The sequence below is a fragment of the Staurois parvus genome, unplaced genomic scaffold (genome assembly GCF_062004578.1).
Source record: "Staurois parvus isolate SC_StPar_1 unplaced genomic scaffold, SC_StPar_1.0 ptg000463l, whole genome shotgun sequence".
Classification (NCBI taxonomy): Eukaryota; Metazoa; Chordata; class Amphibia; order Anura; family Ranidae; genus Staurois; species Staurois parvus.
This window is the reverse complement of record NW_028318259.1, coordinates 187,918-205,337: the sequence shown is the minus strand read 5'-3', so window position 1 is coordinate 205,337 and position 17,420 is coordinate 187,918. Positions and strand designations below refer to the sequence as shown.

At 47.4% G+C, this 17,420-nt stretch overlaps 1 protein-coding gene and 1 long non-coding RNA gene across 2 annotated transcripts in view; both read left to right on the top strand.

Annotated features, from left to right (window-relative positions):
• The first annotated feature begins 3,361 nt into the window (after positions 1 to 3,361).
• On the top strand, positions 3,362 to 4,064 carry LOC149452799 (uncharacterized). Its single transcript, XR_016314838.1, has 2 exons — positions 3,362 to 3,714; positions 3,821 to 4,064. It is a non-coding gene; the product is annotated as an uncharacterized LOC149452799 (long non-coding RNA).
• A 6,862-nt stretch (positions 4,065 to 10,926) lies between these two features.
• The window catches only part of TM4SF5 (transmembrane 4 L six family member 5), a 29,048-nt gene continuing 22,554 nt past the window's right edge, over positions 10,927 to 17,420 (top strand). The window contains exons 1-2 of the mRNA XM_089688945.1: positions 10,927 to 11,191; positions 13,528 to 13,608. Coding sequence (XP_089545071.1) covers positions 11,021 to 11,191; positions 13,528 to 13,608 — 252 coding nt within the window. The 5' untranslated portion in view covers positions 10,927 to 11,020. The remainder of the gene's footprint in view (positions 11,192 to 13,527; positions 13,609 to 17,420) is intronic.

Genomic DNA, 17,420 nt, shown 5'->3' with positions numbered 1-17,420 from the left:
CACTTCTCTCTGCAGAGCATCACTCCCTTCCGTATTGATCACTTCTTTCTGCAGAGTATCATTCCTCTCCCTACTGATCATTTCTCTCTGCAGAGTATGACTCCTCTCCGTATTCACCACTTCTCTCTGCAGAACATCACTCCCTTCCGTATTGATCACTTCTTTCTGCAGAGTATCATTCCTCTCCCTACCGATCACTTCCCTCTGCAGAGTCTCAGTTCCTTGGTGGGGGGTCTGAATTTTGGTATCTTCACCTTGGGTGGCACAGGACCTTGTGGCGGCACTGCATGGAGTAGACGCAACCTCCAGGAACCCGGAGTGCATGTTGTGGGCGGGCGTTAAAGGGCTCACATGTATGTTGTTGGATGGTGGAAAGCGGCGTCTGTGCCAGGCAGTACCAGTGCCGCCCAGGCCTATGTGGGCGCTATAGCCCGTGCCGTGTATTACACACCTACATGGTTTACAGCCCGTCCTGATCCCGATTAGATACTCCGGGACATCTGTATAGGGACGGGGTTATGGGTCCAAATTCTACCGAGATAACGGCGTTATTTTCAGAATGCGATAAGAAGACGATCTATAATAGTGGGAGTCACCTCCTTATCTATGGGAAAGCTGCCCCCCCCCCCATGATAACTGACCTGTAGTCAGGGACAAAGGAGGAAATATTCACAATTGTGGTTTCCCTGACTGATAGGGACTGCCAGGAATTTTCCACATTACCCAAGTGCCATGAAAGAAAGTACCTAGGCTGCCATTGCTCATCCCCCCCCCCCTCCTAAAATGAAGGTTACCTGGACCATCATGTTCATCCCCTGGCTTGAGTGCCCCCGCCTTGGTGCATTTATGTCGATAAAAGGAAGCTGGCAGCTCAATTTTCCATCATGAATACATTTATTAATCCAGATGAGGTATAAAATAATGCAGGTCTTACGTGTTTTGGTGCGCAATGCTAAGCCTACATGTCGAAACGCGTAAGCCCTGTTATTTTTGTACCACATCTGGATTAACCGCTTCCTGACCGCCCTATAGCAGGAATACTGCTGCAGGGCGGCGCGAGTGCGCAAAATCATGTGTATATACGTGATTTCGCATTTCTGGGTAGGGGGCGTGCGCCCTCCCATTTCGCCATTCGCGGCCACTGATGTCAATTACCGGGTCCTGGCGCCCGGTGATTGCCGAGCATCTCCGATGGGGGAGGGAGAACTGTTTGGGAACAAAACAGTTCTCCCCCCTGTCAGCTTCTGCACACTGCTTTGGATGGCTCTGCACAGCACAGCCATGCAAAGCAGTGTGCTTACAGTGAAGCACGCAGACATAGTTCTATAGTAAAACAGCACACAGTTAACCCTTTGATCGCCCCTCATGTTAACGCCTTCCTGCCCAGTGCCATTAGTACAGTGTCAGTGCTTTTTATTAGCACTGATCACTGTATTGGTGTCACTGGGGATGTGAGGGACACCAAGTCAGTCCCCCCCCCCACAGTGTCAGAATGCTCGCCGCAGTCCCGCTATAGGTCGCTGATCGCCGCCATTACTATTAAATAAATTAATTGATTAAAAAATTCCCGTATATATACCGCCATTTGTAGACGCTATAACTTTCACGTAAACCATTTACACGTATTGGGATTTTTGTAGCAAAGACATTTCGCCCTAAATTTATGATGACATTTGATTTTTACAATTTTTTTTACTGGATATATTTATTAGGAAAAAGTCCAAAACATTGTTTTTTTTTCTCAAAATAGTTTTTTTCTTCATAGCGCAAAAATATAAAAAACGCACTGGCGATCAAACACCACCAAAAGAAAGCTCAATTTGTGTGGAAAAAAAGACATAAATTTAATTTGGGCGCAGCGTTGCATGACTGCTCAATTGTCAGTTAAAGTAACGCAGCGCCATAACGCAAACAATGACCTGGTCAGGAAGGGGGGAAATCCTCTGGAGGGGGAGGGGTTAAAGAATACATAAACCCAACATTTCATATTCCTGACATGTGCCAGCTGTACCATGTACTGGAATGAAGACGTCTCCTGTACTCTTTGTATTGCTTCCTTTGTGTGAAGTCCCTGGTGATCCTGCCAGTCCCTCTGCTTTCCTATTAAAAACTGACCATACTAGGCATGAGAGCACAGCGTGGTCAGTTCTCTAGCTGTGTCCTTTTATCTACATGTTTGTTTGGGTGCCAGGTTCACACCAGGGTGACTTTTCATGCAACTTGCGAGTTCGAAGACGCATCTAATATCTTTCAATAGAACCATTCTAATGACTGCGGCTCAAGTCCTCGAAAAAAGGTTCCTGCACTAATGTTGTGCGACTTTGTTGCGATTTGCATTGACATCTATTAATGAAGTCGCACCGAGTGGCAGCAAGTCGCAACAAAGACATACTGCATAGTCACATGTTAAAGTTGTGCGATTGTAAAGCCACATTGATGTGAACTGGGGCTGAATCTACACATAGGAATGGGCAGCGCAGTCTCTAAATGGTTAGCACTCCGCCTGGCAGTACTCAGGTCGCTGGTTCGAATCCCAACTACGGCACCACCTTCCTGGAGTTTGCATGTTCTCCCTGTGCCTGCGTGGGTTTCCTCCAGGTACTCCGGTTTCCTCCCACACTCCAAAGACATGCTGGTAGGTGAATTGGCTCCTGTCTATATTGTCCCTAGTATGTGTATATATGAATGTGAGTTAGGGACCTTAGATTGTACGCCCCTTGAGGGTTAGGGACCTTAGATTGTATGCCCCTTGAGGGTTAGGGACCTTAGATTGTACGCCCCTTGAGGATTAGGGACCTTAGATTGTACGCCCCTTGAGGGTTAGGGACCTTAGATTGTACATCCCTTGAGGGTTAGGGACCTTAGATTGTACGCCCCTTGAGGGTTAGGGACCTTAGATTGTACATCCCTTGAGGGTTAGGGACCTTAGATTGTACATCCCTTGAGGGTTAGGGACCTTAGATTGTACGCCCCTTGAGGGTTAGGGACCTTAGATTGTACGCCCCTTGAGGGTTAGGGACCTTAGATTATACGCCCCTTGAGGGTTAGGGACCTTAGATTGTACGCCCCTTGAGGGTTAGGGACCTTAGATTGTACGCCCCTTGAGGGTTAGAGACCTTAGATTGTACGCCCCTTGAGGGTTAGAGACCTTAGATTGTACGCCCCTTGGGGGTTAGAGACCTTAGATTGTACGCCCCTTGAGGGTTAGGGACCTTAGATTGTACGCCCCTTGAGGGTTAGAGACCTTAGATTGTACGCCCCTTGGGGGTTAGGGACTTTAGATTGTACACCCCTTGAGGGTTAGGGACCTTAGATTGTACGCCCCTTGGGGGTTAGAGACCTTAGATTGTACGCCCCTTGAGGGTTAGGGACCTTAGATTGTACGCCCCTTGAGGGTTAGGGACTGATGTGAATGTACAATATATATGTAAAGTGCTGCGTAAATTGACGGCGATATATAAGTACCTGAAATAAATAGTGTCAGTTAAAGCTGAACTCCAGGACCCGCCAATATCGTCTAAATCCATTGGTTGTGTGTACTCTTCCTCAGATTTCAGTGAGCTTTGTGCATTTCTTCCAGATCTGGGCAGTAATCCAGTGTGAGACTTTTATTTCCTGTAATAAAGACCGGCCACTGCTGCTCTCTCATTTGTGCAGGGTGTCCAGTCTTGTCTCCGCCCCCTCCTGTAGTTTTCTGCACTCAGCCTGTAGTAGGTGGAGTCTGCTAAGCTCCTCCCACAGCTCTGCTCTCTTTCTCTGTTCAGGTGTCCAGTCTTTTCTCCGCTCCTTCTTGTAGTTTTCTGCACTCAGCCTGTAGTAGGTGGAGCCTGCTGAGCCCCTCCCACAGCTCTGCTCTCATGGCTAGAATACATTAATAGAATGCATTAACCCTCGACGCACTAATGCGCATTGACACACATAAAAGCGCATGCAAAAACGCTGCTTTTACGAAGTGTCTAGAAGAATACGGTGTGCAAGGGGCCTGAATTCCTCCATTTGCTGTTTCTGTGGTGTGACAAAAAAAATACACAAACTTTAAATAAAATACTTTATATGATTTGTAACCAATTTCTCCATATTTTGTATCAGGAACACAATTGTAGTGTCATTATACACGGGGCCAAATCCCAGAATCACTTCTACACCTTCTAACAACAGCAATGGTCTCCAAACTGCGGCCTGTGAGCCGAATGTGCCCTACACTCGCCTTTATTGGCCCTTGGGGCACTATTCCTCCCACTGACACCAATGATGGGGCACTATTCCTCCCACTGACACCAATGATGGGGCACTATTCCTTCCACTGATACCAATGATGGGGCACTATTCCTCCTACTGATACCAATGATGGGGCACTATTCCTCCCACTGACACCAATGATGGGGTACTATTCCTTCCACTGACACCAATGATGGGGCACTATTCCTTCCACTGACACCAATGATGGGGCACTATTCCTTCCACTGACACCAATGATGGGGCACTATTCCTTCCACTGACACCAATGATGGGGCACTATTCCTCCCACTGACACCAATGATGGGGCACTATTCCTCCCAGGGATACCAATGATGGGGCACTATTCCTCCCAGGGATACCAATGATGGGGCACTATTCCTCCCACTGACACCAATGATGGGGCACTATTCCTTCCACTGACACCAATGAAGAGGCACTATTCCTTCCACTGACACCAATGAAGAGGTACTATTCCTCCCACTGACACCAATGATGGGGCACTATTCCTTCCACTGACACCAATGAAGAGGCACTATTCCTTCCACTGACACCAATGAAGAGGCACTATTCCTCCCACTGACACCAATGATGGGGCAGTATTCCTCCCACTGATACCAATGATGGGGCACTATTCCTCCCACTGATACCAATGATGGGGCACTATTCCTCCCACTGACACCAATGATGGGGCACTATTCCTCCCACTGATACCAATGATGGGGCACTATTCCTTCCACTGACACCAATGATGGGGCACTATTCCTTCCACTGACACCAATGAAGAGGCACTATTCCTCCCACTGACACCAATGATGGGGCAGTATTCCTCCCACTGATACCAATTATGGGGCACTATTCCTCCCACTGATATCAATGATGGGGCACTATTCCTCCCACTGATACCAATGATGGGGCACTATTCCTTCCACTGACACCAATGATGGGGCACTATTCCTTCCACTGACACCAATGAAGAGGCACTATTCCTCCCACTGACACCAATGATGGGGCACTATTCCTCCCACTGATACCAATTATGGGGCACTATTCCTCCCACTGATACCAATGATGGGGCACTATTCCTTCCACTGACACCAATGATGGGACACTATTCCTCCCACTGACAGCAATGATGGGACACTATTCCTCCCACTGACACCAATGATGGGGCACTATTCCTCCCACTGACACCAATGATGGGGCACTATTCCTCCCACTGACACCAATGATGGGGCACTATTCCTCCAACTGACACCAATGATGAGGCACTATTCCTCCCACTGACACCAATGATGGGGCACTATTCCTCCCACTGATACCAATGATGGGACACTATTCCTCCCACTGACACCAATGATGGGGCACTATTCCTCCCACTGATACCAATGATGGGGCACTATTCCTCCCACTGACACCAATGATGGGGCACTATTCCTCCCACTGACACCAATGATGGGACACTATTCCTCCCACTGACACCAATGATGGGACACTATTCCTCCCACTGATACCAATGAAGGGGCACTATTCCTACCACTGATACCAATGATGGGGCACTATTCCTCCCACTGACACCAATGATGGGGCACTATTCCTCCCACTGACACCAATGATGGGGCACTATTCCTCCCACTGACACCAATGATGGGACACTATTCCTCCCACTGATACCAATGATGGGGTACTATTCCTACCACTGACACCAATGATGGGGCACTATTCCTCCCACTGACACCAATGATGGGACACTATTCCTCCCACTGACACCAATGATGGGACACTATTCCTCCCACTGATACCAATGAAGGGGCACTATTCCTACCACTGATACCAATGATGGGGCACTATTCCTCCCACTGACACCAATGATGGGGCACTATTCCTCCCACTGACACCAATGATGGGGCACTATTCCTCCCACTGACACCAATGATGGGGCACTATTCCTCCCACTGATACCAATGATGGGGTACTATTCCTACCACTGACACCAATGATGGGGCACTATTCCTCCCACTGACACCAATGATGGGGCACTATTCCTCCCACTGACACCAATGATGGGACACTATTCCTCCCACTGATACCAATGATGGGACACCATTCCTCCCACTGATATCAATGAAGGGGCACTATTCCTCCCACTGACACCAATGATGGGACGCTATTCCTACCACTGATACCAATGATGGGGCGCTATTCCTCCCACTGATACCAATGATGGGGCGCTATTCCTCCCACTGACACCAATGATGGGGCGCTATTCCTCCCACTGACACCAATGATGGGGCGCTATTCCTCCCACTGATACCAATGATGGGTCGCTATTCCTCCCACTGACACCAATGATGGGGCACTATTCCTCCCACTGACACCAATGATGGGGCGCTATTCCTCCCACTGACACCAATGATGGGGCGCTATTCCTCCCACTGACACCAATGATGGGGCGCTATTCCTCCCACTGACACCAATGATGGGGCGCTATTCCTCCCACTGACACCAATGATGGGGCGCTATTCCTCCCACTGACACCAATGATGGGGCGCTATTCCTCCCACTGACACCAATGATGGGACACTATTCCTCCCACTGACACCAATGATGGGGCACTATTCCTCCCACTGACACCAATGATGGGGCACTATTCCTCCCACTGACACCAATGATGGGGCACTATTCCTCCCACTGATACCAATGATGCGGCACTATTCCTCCCACTGATACCAATGATGGGGCACTATTCCTCCCACTGACACCAATGATGGGGCACTATTCCTCCCACTGACATCAATGATGCGGCACTATTCCTCCCACTGATACCAATGATGCGGCACTATTCCTCCCACTGACACCAATGATGGGGCACTATTCCCCCCACTGATACCAATGATGGGGTACTATTCCTACCACTGACACCAATGATGGGGCACTATTCCTCCCACTGATACCAATGATGGGGCACTATTCCTCCCACTGACACCAATGATGGGGCACTATTCCTCCCACTGACACCAATGATGGGGCACTATTCCTCCCACAGACACCAATCATGGGGCACTATTCCTCCCACTGATACCAATGATGGGGCACTATTCCTCCCACTGACACCAATGATGGGGCACTATTCCTCCCACTGACACCAATGATGGGGCACAATTCCTCCCACTGATACCAATGATTGGATGCTATTCCTCCCACTGACACCAATGATGGGGCACTATTCCTCCCACTGACACCAATGATGGGACACTATTCCTCCTACTGACAATGATGAGGCACTATTCCTCCCACTGACACCAATGATGGGGCGCTATTCCTCCCACTGACACCAATGATGGGACACTATTCCTCCTACTGACAATGATGAGGCACTAATAATTCCCCTTTTACCAATTATTGGGTATTGTTTTCTCCCACTGATGTTAGGACATTTTCTATTGCTGGCTACAGTCCGCTCCCCCTAAACTCTGAAGCTCAGTAAACTGGCCCTTTGTCTGGAAGGTTTGGTGACCCCCGATCTACAGGAACACTAGTCATCTTAAACAGAACTCTGGTAAGGTAGAATTTTTATGTATTTTGTTTTTTAATCAAATTTTTTCTATTTTGTTGCATGCTTCTTCCTGTAGATCCCAAAGAAATAAAAAGATTGTTTTTTATGGCCAAAATAATTCTTGTGAATGTATTACTTTGTAATGTTTTGTATTTCCTGACCCTCCTACTTGGATTGTAATGAGCAGGGCCCTCTGATTCCTCCTGTATTCAGTTGTGTTGCAATTGTACGGTCCGCCGTCATGTTCTAAAGCTCTGCGCAAACTGTCCGCGCCGTATAAATCCTGTATAATAATAACCCTAACCCCTCACCCTCCAGAGGATTTCCCTTCCAGACCAGGCCATTTTTTGCGTTACGGCGCTGCGTTATTTTACCTGACAATTACGCGGTCATGCAACGCCGCATCCAAATGGAATTTACAGTATCTCCCAGAAGTGAGTCCACCCCTCACATTTCTGTAAATATTTGATTCTATCTTTTCATGTGACAACACTGAAGAAATGACACTTTGCTACAATGTGACGTAGTCAGTGTACAGCTTGTATAACATGGAAATTTGCTGTCCCCTCAAAATAACTCAACACACCGCCACCCTATTGAGCATCTGTGGGGCATCCTCAAACGGAAGGTGGAGGAGCGCAAGGTCTCTAATATCCACCAGGTCCGTGATGACGTCATGGAGGAGTGGAAGAGGACTCCAGTGGCAACCTGTGAAGCTCTGGTGATCTCCATCCCAAGAGGGTTAAGGCAGTGCTGGAAAATAATGGCGGCCACACAAAATATTGACACTTTGGGCCCAATTTGAACCTTGTCACTTAGGGGTGTGCTCACTTTTGTTGCCAGCGGTTTAGACATTAATGGCGGTGTGTTGAGTTATTTTGAGGGGACAGCAAATTTCCATGTTATATAAGCTGTACACTGACTACGTCACATTGTAGCAAAGTGTCATTTCTTCAGTGTTGTCACATGAAAAGAGAGAATCAAATATTTACAAAAATGTGAGGGGTGGACTCACTTCTGGGAGATACTGTATACTGGAATTTTTTTTTTTAACACTAGTAATGGCGGCGATGAGCAACTTATAGCAGGACTGCAGCAGGCATTCTGACACTGGGGGGGGGGACTGACTTGGTGTCACTGACATCCCCAGTGACACCAGTACAGTGATCAGTGCTAATGCAAAGCACTGACACTGTACTAATGGCACTGGGCAGGAAGGGGTTAACACCTGGGGTGGTCAAAGGGTTAACTGTGTGCTGTGTGTGTTGTACTATGGCACTGTGTCTGTGCTACAACTGTAAGCACACTGCTTTGTATTGGTCTGCTATGCAAAGCCATGCAAAGCAGTGTGCAGGAGCAGAGAGGGGAGAGATCTGTATTGTTTACATACAGTTCTCTCCTTCCGTCGGTAATGTTCCTCGATCACCGGGTGCTGGCGATTAATCACCGGCCAGCCAAGGCCATGAATAGCGTCGCTGGCAAGGCGCTCATGCCTTACCCCCTGCCCAGAAATGCAAAAATACGTATATCTACTATAGGGCAGTGGGAAATCGGTTTTAATGGCCTCCCAGTCTCAATATTGAGTTGGCCCCGCCCTTTGCAGCTATAACAGATTCAACTCTTCTGGGAAGGCCGTCCACAAGGTTTAGGAGGGTGTCTATGGGAAGGTTGGACCATTCTTCCAGAAGCACATTTGTCAGGTCAGGCACTGATGTCGGGGGAGGAGGCCTGGATCACAGTCTCCGCTCTAATTCATCCCAAAGGTGTTCTATGGGGTTGAGGTCAGGACTCTGTGCGGGACAGTCAAGTTCCTCCACCCCAAACTGGCTCCTCCATGTCTTTATGGACCTTGCTTTGTGCACTGGTGCGCAGTCATGTTGGAACAGGAAGGGGCCATCCCCAAACTCTTCCCACAAAGTTGGGAGCATGAAATCATCCAAAATGTTGCCTTAAAAGTTCCCTTCACTGGAACTAGGGGGCCAAGCCCAAGCCCTGAAAAACAACCTCACACCATAATCTCCCCTCCACCAAACTTTACACTTGGCACAATGCAGTCAGGCAAGTACTGTTCTCCTGGCAACTGCCAAACCCAGACACGTCCATTGGATTGCCAGACAGAGAAGTGTAATTGGTCCCTCCAGAGAACATGTCTCCCCTGCTCTAGAGTCCAGTGGCGGCGTGCTTTACACCACTTCATCTGACACTTTGCATTGCACTTGGTGATGGAAGGCTTGGATGCAGCTGCTCGGCCATGGAAACCCATTCCATGAAGCTCTCTACGCACTGTTGTTGGGCTCATCTGAAGGCCACACCAAGTTTGGAGGTCTTTAGCTATTGACTCTGCAGACAGTTGGCGACTTCTGCGCACTGTGCGCTTCAGCATGCGCTGACCCCGCTCTGTCATGTGACGTGGCCTACCACTTGGTGGCTGAGTTGCTGTTGTTCCCAGTGGCTTCCACTTTGTTATAATCCCACTAACAGTTGAGCGTGGAATATTTAGTAGCCAGGAAATGTCACGGATGGACTTATTGCCCAGGAGGCCACCTATCACGGGACCACGCTTGGAGTCACTGAGCTCCTGAGAGCGACCCATTCTTTCACCAATGTTTGTAGAAGCCGTCTGCATGTCTAGGGGCTTCATTGTATACACCTGTGTCCATGGAGGGGATTGGAACACCTGAATCACATGATTTGGAGGGCGGGGCCAATACTTTTGGCAATATAGTGTATTTGGTAGTAATAGTCTTGTGTCTTGTCTAACTTCACCCATGCCGGTGGTTCACAAAAGCATCCGCCTGAACTGCCATTTCTATCTCCTGGCTGCATACGTGTTTGAGGAGGATGAAGTCACTTTATTGAGCTGATAATGCGCTTCTGCGATAATGGGAAAGACCATATGCGGAGATCGGGGTGCTCTGAAGGAGCCCAGGAACCATTTAGCTGTCCTTACCCTTACCATTCATTATATATATATTTTTAAGATCTCTTTTTTATGAACTGATTTTGCTCTTGTTATCTGTCAATAATAATTATTCATTGTCACCATTGTGTGATCTCTCCTCGTCATCCATCCCCCTCCCCTGGACCTGTCCCTTAACAGGGACTGATAATTTCCATGAACTTTGCCCATCTCCCTATCATTAAACCAACATACAGCGAGTGGAGAAAGCACACACCGGATTTACAGAGAACTAACATTGAGTTCTCCATCTTGGAGGAGCCTCCAGAATGTGTACGGGAAAATGTTCACGATTCATTGGCTTGGCGCTATTGCCCATGGCGTTCATATGCATCATCGCCAACGTGTTACTGATATTTCCTAATGGGGAGACCAAATGGACCGACCATATCACTATGCAGGTCTGGCTGATGGCGGGTGTAGGAGGCGCCGGATTATCTGTGAGTAACAGGTTATCTTTTTATATATAATGACAGAGATAGAAGGGAGCTAGGAGTCTGTTCTCCTCCTGCAGGGTGATACAGACAGAAGGGGGCTTTGAGTCTGTCCTCCTCCTGCAGGGTGATACAGACAGAAGGGGGCTATGAGTCTGTCCTCCTCCTGCAGGGTGATACAGACAGAAGGGGCTATGAGTCTGTCCTCCTCCTGCAGGGTGATACAGACAGAAGGGGGCTATGAGTCTGTTCTCCTCCAGCAGGGTGATACAGACAGAAGGGAGCTAGGAGTCTGTCCTCCTCCTGCAGGGTGATACAGACAGAAGGGGGCTATGAGTCTGTCCTCCTCCTGCGGGGTGATACAGACAGAAGGGGGCTATAAGTCTGTCCTCCTGCAGGGTGATACAGACAGAAGGGGGGCTATGAGTCTGTCCTCCTCCTGCAGGGTGATACAGACAGAAGGGGGCTATAAGTCTGTCCTCCTGCAGGGTGATACAGACCGAAGGGGGCTATGAGTCTGTCCTCCTCCTGCAGGGTGATACAGATAGAAGGGGGCTATGAGTCTGTCCTCCTCCTGCAGGGTGATACAGATAGAAGGGGGCTATGAGTCTGTCCTCCTCATGCAGGGTGATAGAGACAGAAGGGAGCTATGAGTCTGTCCTCCTCATGCAGGGTGATAGAGACAGAAGGGAGCTATGAGTCTGTCCTCCTCCTGCAGGGTGATAGAGACAGAAGGGGGCTATGAGTCTGTCCTCCTCCTGCAGTCTGATACAGATAGAAGGGGGCTACGAGTCTGTCCTCCTCCTGCAGGGTGATACAGATAGAAGGGGGCTACGAGTCTGTCCTCCTCCTGCAGGGTGATACAGACAGAAGGGGCTATGAGTCTGTTCTCCTCCTGCAGGGTGATACAGACAGAAGGGGGCTATGAGTCTGTCCTCCTCCTGCAGGGTGATAGAGACAGAAGGGGGCTATGAGTCTGTCCTCCTCCTGCAGGGTGATACTGACAGAAGGGTGCTATGAGTCTGTCCTCCTCCTGCGGGGTCATACAGACAGAAGGAGGCTACGAGTCTGTCCTCCTCCTGCGGGGTGATACAGACAGAAGGGGGCTACGAGTCTGTCCTCCTCCTGCGGGGTGACACAGACAGAAGGGGGCTACGAGTCTGTCCTCCTCCTGCGGGGTGATACAGACAGAAGGGGGCTACGAGTCTGTCCTCCTCCTGCAGGGTGATACAGACAGAAGGGGGCTACGAGTCTGTCCTCCTCCTGCAGGGTGATACAGACAGAAGGGGGCTGTGAGTCTGTCCTCATCCTGCAGGGTGATACAGACAGAAGGGGGCTGTGAGTCTGTCCTCCTCCTGCAGGGTGATACAGACAGAAGGGGGCTGTGAGTCTGTCCTCCTCCTGCAGGGTGATACAGACAGAAGGGGAGTATGAGTCTGTCCTCCTCCTGCAGGGTGATACAGACAGAAGGGGGCTTCGAGTCTGTCCTCCTCCTGCAGGGTGATACAGACAGAAGGGGGCTAGGAGTCTGTCCTCCTCCTGCAGGTTGATACAGACAGAAGGGGGCCAGGAGTCTGTCCTCCTCCTGCAGGTTGATACAGACAGAAGGGGGCCATGAGTCTGTCCTCCTCCTGCGGGTTGATACAGACAGAAGGGGGCCATGAGTCTGTCCTCCTCCTGCAGGGTGATACAGACAGAAGGGGAGTATGAGTCTGTTCTCCTCCTGCAGGGTGATACAGACAGAAGGGGGCTACGACTCTGTCCTCCTCCTGCGGGGTGATACAGACAGAAGGGGGCTATGAGTCTGTCCTCCTCCTGCAGGGTGATACAGACAGAAGGGAGCTACGAGTCTGTCCTCCTCCTGCAGGATGATACAGACAGAAGGGGGCTATGAGTCTGTTCTCCTCCTGCAGGGTGATACAGACAGAAGGGGGCTATGAGTCTGTCCTCCTCCTGCAGGGTGATACAGACAGAAGGGGGCTATGAGTCTATCCTCCTCCTGCAGGGTGATACAGACAGAAGGGAGCTATGAGTCTGTCCTCCTCCTGCAGGGTGATACAGACAGAAGGGGCTATGAGTCTGTTCTCCTCCTGCAGGGTGATACAGACAGAAGGAGGCTAGGAGTCTGTCCTCCTCCTGCAGGGTGATACAGACAGAAGGGGCTATGAGTCTGTTCTCCTCCTGCAGGGTGATACAGACAGAAGGGGGCTATGAGTCTGTCCTCCTCCTGCAGGGTGATACAGACAGAAGGGAGCTATGAGTCTGTCCTCCTCCTACGTAGAATACATTTTGTCATATGGTATTTTACAATGTTTTCTGATTCTCATCTTGTATCCTTGCAGATGTTGTGTCCATCTTGCAATGCCATTCGGGCAGGTGGTAAAGGTTGCTGTGGTAAGGGATGTTGCGGAAATCGATGCCGGGTACGTCTTAACAAAATACATTTTTCATTTTTCTGGGAATTTACTGAGTAATTTAAAGCAGAATATAGAAATCAGGAAGATACTGTAATTGGTGACGCTTCTGTCTAGATCCCTATTTAAAAGTCTGTCCTTGTAAGTATCAGTGCTTGTATGCCGGCCATTGCTGGGCCAGGTCTCTGGCAGGAGGAGGCAGTATGGTAACTCACTAGCTGGCACTGTGACCTTGCAGCACAGGGGTCCTGGCTACAGCTCCCTACAGGACTGTCTATGAAGCCGGAGTAATCTCCCTGAGTTTGTGTGTGTTCCTCTGTGTGTCCTGCTTTCCCCCATTGGCCAAAAATATACTAAAAAAAAAAAAAGAAGTAAATTACCTACTACCAAAAATAGTTCTTCAAAGTTCAGATGGGATACAGAGAAAACCAACAACATCGCCATCTGCTCAGCGGATTTTTATTTGCAAAAAAATGAGTGCAGTACTGTTTCAGACCACACGAGCTTGGTGCTAATGAATTCGTCAATGGAAATGCTCCATGGAAAAAAAAAATTTTGGTTATTTATTAACTCTTCTTTATTTAGGTGATTATCGGTTACCCTGTGATGGGTGAGATCATCAGATTAGGCAGGCCTGATTACATAGGTACTAAAGATATGGGGAATAACTCGATCTGACCCCTTCCTGTACAGATACACGTCACAAACGATTCATGTGGATAATGATATACCCGATGACTCTCAATAATAAATAAATAATGTGATTACTAAGAACTTCTTTTTATACCAAAGGAGCTTACATTCTAATGTCTCACCACAGTCACAGACGATTTTTATTATACTTTTTTTATAGCTCTGACATATATCACAGCACTGTACACAGAACACTGAGCAATTCAAATCAGTCTCTGCACCAGAGGAGCTTACACTCTAACATCCCCATCACAGTAACACACTATCATTATACATACAGTTGTGTTCAAAATAATAGCAGTGTGTTGAAAAAAGTGAATAAAGCTGAAAATCCTTCTAATAGCTTTTATTTCCATCCACACAAATGCATTGGGAACACGACACATTCTATTCCAAATCAAAACATGAAGAAAAATACATCAAATTTTTGTTGTTCCTCTAAAAGAATTGAAGAAAAGTGAATATTAGACGGTTCAAAAAAATAGCAGTGTTTGTATTCTTCTTTACAAACTCAAACATTCACTATATAAACTGAGAAATGTTTGAAGATTTTGCTTTCCTTTGAATGACTTCATGAATATTTGGTTGTAGTCGCACTGTTTCTGAGAACTGCTGTACATCTGTGTTGCATGGAGTCACCCAACTTCTGGCCCCTGTGATCAGGTATTCCAGCCCAGGATGATTGGACCACATTCCACAGTTCTCTATTTCTTGGTTTTGCCACAGAAATGGCATTTTTGATGTCACCCCACAAGTTTTCTATTGGATGAAGATCCGGGGATTGGGCTGGCCACTCCATAACGTCCATCTTGTTGGTCTGGAAGCAAGATGTTGCACGTTTACTGGTGTGTTTGGGGTCGTTGTCTTGTTGGAACACCCATTTCAAGGGCATTTCCTCTTCAGCATAAGGCAGCATGACTTCTTCAAGTATTCTGATGTATTCAAACTGATCCATGATCCCTGGTAAGCGATAAATAGGCCCAACATCGTAGTATGAGAAACATCCCCATATCATGATGCTTGCACCACCATGCTTCACGGTCTTCACAGTGTACTGTGGCTTGAATTCAGTGTTTGGGGTCGTCTGACAAACTGTCTCCGCCCACTAGACCCAAAAAGAACAATCTTACTTTCATCAGTCCACAAAATGTTGCGCCATTTCTCTTTAGGCCAGTCAATGTGCTCTATGGCAGATTGTAACCTCTTCAGCATGTCTTTTTCCCAACAGTGGGACTTTGCGGGGGCTTCTTGCAGATAGCTTGGCTTCACATAGGCGTCTTCTAATTGTAACAGTCCTCACAGGGAACGTCACACCTTCTTTCATCTTCCTGGAGCTTATTGTTGGCTGAGTCCGCACCGTTTTGGCTATTCTTCTATCCATTCGAATGGTAGTTTTTCGCTTTCTTCCACATCTTTCAGGTTTTGGTTGCCATTTTAAAGCATTTGCAATCATTTTAGCTGAGCAGCCGATCATTTTTTGCACTTCTTTATATGTTTTCCCCTCTCCAATCAACTTTTTAATCAAGGTACGCTGTTCTTCTGAACAATGTCTGGAACGACCCATTTTCCTCAGAATTTCAGAGAGAAATGCACTGTAACCAGCATGTACAACATTTGCTGCCTTCCTTCCTTAAATAAGGGCAATAATTGACACCTGTTTTTCAAAGAATGAATGACCTCACTAATAGAACTCCACACTGCTATTATTTTGAACACGCCCCTTTCAATGAGTGATTCAATGACACAGAATCAGCAGCATGCATGTCATGACTGTTGGGTCTGTTGGATTTCTATTACTCTACTACACCTGCTAGTAAATTATTTGCCATGTAGAAATATCATTTCTACCAAAAACAGCGATTGATCCGGTTAGTGATGTCTGACTGCTATTATTTTGAACACAACTGTACATGCAGCTCTGACATATACCACAGAGGAGCTTTCATTCTTATGTGCCATGAAGACCTTATACAGGGGGATGAAAGCTTCGTCCTTGTGAATGGTTGGATTGGATGGCCCTTTGAGGTTGGCTCAGGTGTGCGTCAGGGATGTCCTATTCGTATTCTGCTATACACATTTACAATCTAAGTTAGAGAATATGTGTGGGAATGTGTGTGGAGTGCATTTGGCTTTGCTGATGAGCCTACCTTGAGGGTCATGGCCTGTGCTGATGATGTGGCTGTTTTCATCTCTGGGATGAAGGAGGATGAGGAGGTGGTCTCAAGGATGAGGCATCTAGCTCATAGATCAATCGGGATAATAGTGAGGTTTTCTGGATGGGAGAGGAGGGTGAATACTTTGAGCTTCTAGATGTATTTCCAGGGCCCCAACAGGAAATCAAGATTTTAGGCATCAAATTTAGTCCTGGCAATTATGGCCTTGCTAATTAGGTAACTGGGACTTTATTTTTTTTACTATGTAAATGAATATGTCCAAAAATTTTGAAAAAAAGTGTTTTTTTAAATAAAATTTTGCAAATAAATAATATTTCATCATAAATCTTGGCCAAAATTTATTCTGTTATTTTTTTAGTAAAAAAATCCAAATTAGTTTACAACCAAAAATTATAATTTTTAAACATTTTTTTTTACATTTTTATTTTATTTTTTTTATATTATTATTTTTTATTTATTTATTTATTTTTTTTACATACTGTCACCCTAGCAGTACAGTGTCACCGTGGTGACACTGTACTACTTGTGGGGGGTGATGAAGATTTTTTTTTTTTTTTTTACACTGATTGCTTTTACACCCATATAGGATGTAAAAGCAATCATTTCTCTTTCTCTTTGTCTGCATTCTTGCAGTCATTGAGAAGTACTGAGTGAGCTGTGATTGGTCACAGCTTGTCACATGGTACAAGGCTGTTGTGAATAGCCTTGTACCATGTGACCTCTGTGATCATTCACAGATTTCACACGTAGTAAGCAATGATGTCACAAGTGACATCTTGCTTACTACTTTGCATGTGATCACTGATTCGCCAATCAGTGATCACATGATCGGGACCTCGTACAGAGGTCCCGTCCGACGATCAGTGTTTCACTGTGTCCGGAGGACACAGCGGGCACCGGATCGCGGTGCTGCGCGCTCCCAGGGAGCGCGCACAGCTAGAAAAGGCGGGTACC